Here is a 6,169-nt window from a genome sequence, read left to right as displayed (position 1 = left end):
TTATTATAAATTATATATTAGAATAATGAAAAGAACTTAGATTTTTGAATATTTACAAATACATACTCTCATTGGAACAAAAACAGTGAATCTTTCTGGTAAATGAAAAACAGTATAATTACTATGTTGCAGAATATAGGGAATTTTCATAGGGAAAAGCAAAAGATCCTTTACTTAATTTCTTTTTATCACATAATTACATGGGAAAAAACTGACTTTCAAATAATTTAGTGTAAACACATGTGTTAACTATTTAAGGAAAAAATAAATAATGATACAATAGAGTCCATTTTTCTCATGGTATTTTACATTGCCTAGAATGTGAAACCACCAAGCGACCCATTTAGCTTCTAGAATGGTATTTCATATGTGACACAAATGTGGTTCAGGAGGAATTAAAACTAAGATATACAATTAATTGTGTGTAACTTAAGTGATGCCTTTCGGTGAAAATGTATCATTAAAGGCTTAAAGTGAATTTATTTTTGTTGGCCATGAAGGATAGATCAGCAAAGAACGTTCCTGCTTTTTTGGTTCAAATAAATCTTCTGCCTTTGCTTCTTAATTGCATCAGTGTAATCAGATGTTTGTCGCGTGATGAATTTCATGTGCTTACCTTTGCTTCAATCTGTTTAGTATCTGGATTCTGAAACAAAAATTTGATTTTGCTCTTGCCATCATCTGAAGAACCCTTAAGCTGAGAAAATTTATACCTCCACAGTACAGCCTGAAAGATAAAAGAGAAACGTATGCAAGTCAGTGTAATGAATATCTGTACTTAATCCAAGAAAAAGTTTTTAAATTGTGAAAGTTAATCATATAAATGCAGAACTACGTCAGTATTAAAATGTAAATGAAAGCCAGGTGTGGTGGCACACACCTGTCATTCCAGCACTGAGGAGACTGAGGCAGGAGGATCACTGCAAGTTCGAGGCCAGCCTGGGCTCCATAGTGAGTTCGAGGCCAGCCTGGACTACACAGCAAGATCTTGTCTCAAAGAAAGTGTAAATGAAAACATATTTCTTGAAGGCTATATTTTAATATTGAATATATTCTTTAATTTTCAGAAATAATTTTTGTACCCATGAAATTTTTATTGCAAAAGTATAGAGAAGTAAATAAGTTTTCAGTCTCGTATCACATTTCAGTGGGAATTAATTGTGCTTTTGATTTGAATCAGTAAAAGTGATGAAATTTTTGAATCAATAATTCTGGAACTTTCTCTTGAAACTAAAAGTAATGACCTGTAGCTTTTTGAGATGACATATTAGTTGAATAAATGTTTGGGCCTGGGGGTATAGCTCAGTGGTGCAGTGATTTTCTAGCATTCATAAGGCCATCTGCTTAGTCCCAACTCTGCAAATGATACAAACATATATAACTATATATATGTATTATAAAGATGTGTATGATGCTTTCATGTAACTGAACAAGAACAAGCATTTTATAGAGTCCTCAAAGTCTCTTTCTGAAATACAGTATCTTACAAATATAATTCTCTTTAGCTCAAAGTAACAAAAATCTGTGCATTTTCAAGTAGAAAAATACTGATACAAAGGATTAAATTGGAAAGAAGTAGACATCTTGCATTATGGTTTCTTATATTTTCTGTACTGTAAGTCTTATTGACTAACAGTAAATTAGTGCTTTGCTCTTTGGCACATGGAGGTATAACTATGCATGCTTGGTGTAAAAATGCCAGTCACATAAATCATTAAAGGCAAAATGGTGAGGGGTTCAAATACAGTCATACACCATGCGGTTTTGGGATTTTGCTGTTATTTTTTAAAAATATTTTCATTAGGGTATGTTTGCAGTACGTAATAATTACATTCCTCATGGGGAGCTTGTGATTTAAATTCAAGAAAGGGAACCAGGAAAAGCAGGAGGAGCACAGGGAGCAGAATGGGAAGTGAACGAATAAACAATTAAGATGTGTTGTGAACATGTTCCAACCCCCTGCAAGAAATATAATCATTATGTACCACGAACATTTACCAATAAAAATAAAAAGAGCAAAACAAAAGACAATAAATATATCTTAATGTGACTTTGACCCAATGTATGATGTAAAGAAATACATTCAACAAATTATATTTCATTAAAGATGGTTTCTAGTGGTTTCTAAACAGATCAAAAAACATAACTGATCTATTTGAATTTTTCCTAGGGCAGTCCTGATTAAACTATTTTCTCCGATAACACTGTAAAGAAATAAAGAGTAAAATATGCGTCTCGCATTTTTTCAGAAAAATATTTGACAAAAATATATATAAATAAGCAAATATGCTTGTGTGATTATATTCACTTTGACTCATAAAAAGTAAGTTACAGTTAAACATATGAAAAGGAATTTGATTGTTTTTGACCCTTGAAATCTGCATTTCTTAAAGCTTTAAATTCTTTAGATTGTCAAATGAGAAAGCACTGTCTCCTCACCCAGCAAAATAAACAAGAATGCTTCGTAAAATGCTTGTTTTTTAAATGGATCTCATCCTGGCCTGAGGAAAATAAGATTAGTAAAGTTTGCAAAGGATCCACTTAACGTGAAATGAAAATGGGCAAGGAAACTTTTATCTCCAGTCAGCAGTTGCATACAGTGTGAATTCATACACAGGAATTTTCCTCATGGTAAGATTTCCAGTGTAGCTACTCAGGTTTATGATAAACAGACATTACAAGTGGTCTCTGTTTGGGAACATGGGGTAGCTTTAATGTTAGGAAACATAATGTCTAACATTCAGACTGAGTTGCACACATTATTAATTTTGAGACAGTTCAAATCTGGATTTTTTCCCCCTCTTGTTTGTTTTGCAGTTCATTCCCAAAATAATCACCATAAAAGCCAACATCATGAAGATTTTCCCCTAACATTCCTTAAGTTTTATAAATTTTTATTAGTATACATTTGCTGTAGAAGTTTAAATCCCTTGTGTAGAGTTGGCACTTATATGTAACACATTTTAATACCTTGTTTCACTCCATTTCCTTCTTCTCCTGCCTCCACCCCTCCATCGCTAGAGTTTTAATTCTTAGATTTAGATCTCTGACACATTTTGTGTGATTTTTGATAAGGTAAATGTCCAGCCTCATTCCTTGAACATGAGCATTAAATTTTAGTAATATCATTAGCTGAAAGACTTTTCATAGCTCATTGAATGGTTTTGGTACCCTTGCTGAAAATGATTTGACATACATGTAAAGATCACATCCTGTGATCTCTAGTCTACCCAATGATCTGTTATGGGGACAATTTTGGTTATTACAGGTCTATAGTAAATATTGAAATCAGAAATCTAATGTATCTAACGATCTTTTTCAACATTTCTTTAGCTATATAGGATCTTTTGGGATTTTACAAGATCTTTAGCAAGAATTTTTCTATTTCTTCAAAAACGTCAATGAAATTTTAATAGGGATTACATTGAATGTATGCATTTCATTTGGTTATGTTTTCATCTTAGCAATATTAAGTATTTCTATCCATGAATACAAAATGTGTACCATTTATATTAAGCTTATACTTAGGAATTTTATTTTTGATACTTTTTTTTGTCAAAGAATTTGTCAAAGTCCTTTCTAGATTATCATTGTTAGTGTATAGAAACTCACCTGATATATGTGTGTGGATTTTGCATACCACAACTTTTTGAAACTAGTTTTTAGCTCTGTTTGTCTGTCTCTGTGTGTGAATGTGTCTGTGGGTTGTCTACAGGTCAATGTCATTTTTAAACAGAAATAATATCACTGCTTATTTTGTGCTGATTCCCTGTGCCTAATGTTTTTAATGCCATGTTACCCAGAAATGAAGATGTCTTCACCATATTCTGATTTAAGGGACACCTTTAAATCTTTACCTATTGAGTCTGATATTACCTGTGGGTTTTCCATATATTTTACTGCTGTATTAACAAGGGTTGATGCATTTTGTCAAAATCTTTTCTGCATTAACTGATTACATGTTTGTTAATCTTCATTCTAACAATGTGATATATAATGTTAACTGATTGGAAGATGTTGAAACTTTCTTGCATTCTGAGAATACATACTTCTAATAAATTTGGTCAGTTTCTGAAAACTATTTCTAATATTTGGAGGAATTTGTCATTAATATTCATAAGGAATATTTGTTTATTGTTTGACATTTTTTTTGTGTACTGACTTTGCCTGACTTTGGTGTTAAAGTAATTTCAAATGATTCTCAGAATGAGTTAGAAAGTGTTCTTACCTCTAGGTGTTTTGTAATATTTGGGAATTACAGTTGTTAATATTTTCTAAATGTTTGGCGGCATTCACAAGTTAAATCATGATGGAAGCTTTACTTTATTGGGAGATTTATGACTATAGATTCAACCTTCTTAATTTGTTTTTGCTTCTAGTAGGATAATGTTTCTAGAAATTCCATCATTTCACTTATGTTACTGAAATTGCTGGAGTACAATTCTTCATAATCCATTTATTCTGCAATGTTTTCCTCATAGCTCTTCTGTCTTCCTTGCTTCCAAGTTTTCGCAATAATATGTAAAAGTGCTCTTACACATAAAAGCACTCTAAACAGAGAGATAGAGAGATAGAGAGATGATAGACAGATGCAAGTTTTTGTGAGGACAAAAGTGTTCAGCATCTTTAAGTCTTAAGTAAACACTAAAGAGTGTTAATGTTTTACCATGTAGTAAAAGTGTGATTAACTATGTAGGAAATCACAAACTTGCCTTGCATAGTATCAATGTTATTTTGTCCTCTTAGAACAGTGAGAGATCCGGTGCCTCCCCATCTTTGCCTGCATTCAGAGTTTCCATGTTTACAGTTCTAGACATTCTAGTAGTGTATAGAGGCTTCTCTGTTCTGCTTTAATTTACACCTCCCTCAAGACCCATGCTGTAGAGCATTGTGTTATGTATTTTATTTTCAGACTTTTATCTTCTTTGGTTTGAAGTCTGGCCCATTTTAAAAACTCAGGCTATTTTCTTATTGTTGAGTTTTGAGTGGTCTTTGTGTATTTTACTTTACATGAAATGATTTTGCTAGTATTTTCTCTTACCTGTGGCTTTTCTTTTCATTCTCTTGACACCAAAGTCAAGCTTATGAATCATTTCTTTGATGAATTGTGTGAATTGTGCCTTAGACGCTGGGTTCCTATCTAAACCCATAGTCACTTAGTTCTCTCTGTTATCTACTAGTTGTCACATAGTTTTTCACCTTACATATCATCCTTGTGATCCTTCTTAAATTAATTTTTGTGGAGAGTGTGAGGTCTGTGAAATGATTCATTTTACTGCATGTGGATGTCTTCTTATTCCAGGATCATTTATTTAAAAGATTATATGTTCTCAGGCGCATTGTCTTTGGTCTGGTATCAAAGATCATTTGATTCTATTTATGTGTGTCTATTTTTGTGCCCTGTAATCTGTTCCACTGATCTATTTTTTTTATTTCAAAAATACCACACTGAATTATCTCCCTTTTAGCTAAGTTTGCATGAAATTCTTTCTGCACCATTTTTCTTTCAAACCATCTGTAGAGCTTTACAATAAATATTAGAGTCAACTAAGTCAGTTCACCAAATTTCTTTCTTTCCTTTTTTTTGTATCGGGAATTGAACTCGCAACCTCACTCTTGCTAAGCAGGCGCTTGTGCCACTGAGCTATAACCTAGGCCCTCAAATTTCTTTCTTTAGTTTTATTCTGGGTCTTTTGCCTCTGTAGAAATAGTAAAATCAGTTTTTCTGTGCATAAAATAACTGGCTGGCACTTGGATTAGGTAATAGTGTTTTCAATTCTCTATGTCTATCCAAGTCTTCAATATGTTTTTAATTCAATTATTTATGTGGGTGCAGACAATTGTCCAGCTATTATCCTAAAAGTCTATCTTGCACCACTCTGTCTTACTTACTTCATATACTTTTGGAGCTTTGAAGTTTGGCTCATTTATATTATGTGTAGTATTCTTGTATCTCATTGTAGAATTGTTTCTTTAATCACCACATAACGTTTTCTGTCTCTTGTAACAAGAGACACTTTCTGTTACGTTAACTTAAGCACACAGCTCACTTTTACCCATTATTTGAGTGGAATAACTTTTTTCATCATTTCTCTTTCAAATAATCTGCATCTTTATTATTAGCATTAGTCCCGTCCTTGTGGGCAGGATATGACATCATTTTTAACAC

The 6,169-nt window shown here is 32.5% G+C and overlaps 1 protein-coding gene across 3 annotated transcripts in view; it reads right to left on the bottom strand.

Annotated features, from left to right (window-relative positions):
- Sntg1 (syntrophin, gamma 1) overlaps positions 1-6,169 on the bottom strand; it is a 741,266-nt gene that overhangs the window by 20,372 nt on the left and 714,725 nt on the right. For all 3 annotated transcript variants that reach the window (XM_005396048.2, XM_005396049.2, XM_005396050.2), the window contains one exon: positions 617-727. In XM_005396048.2, the coding sequence (XP_005396105.1) occupies positions 617-727 (111 nt within the window). The remainder of the gene's footprint in view (positions 1-616; positions 728-6,169) is intronic.

This window comes from Chinchilla lanigera, unplaced genomic scaffold (assembly GCF_000276665.1).
Source record: "Chinchilla lanigera isolate Chin_1 unplaced genomic scaffold, ChiLan1.0 scaffold00053, whole genome shotgun sequence".
NCBI lineage: Eukaryota > Metazoa > Chordata > Mammalia > Rodentia > Chinchillidae > Chinchilla > Chinchilla lanigera.
This window is presented reverse-complemented; position numbering and strand designations above follow the sequence as displayed.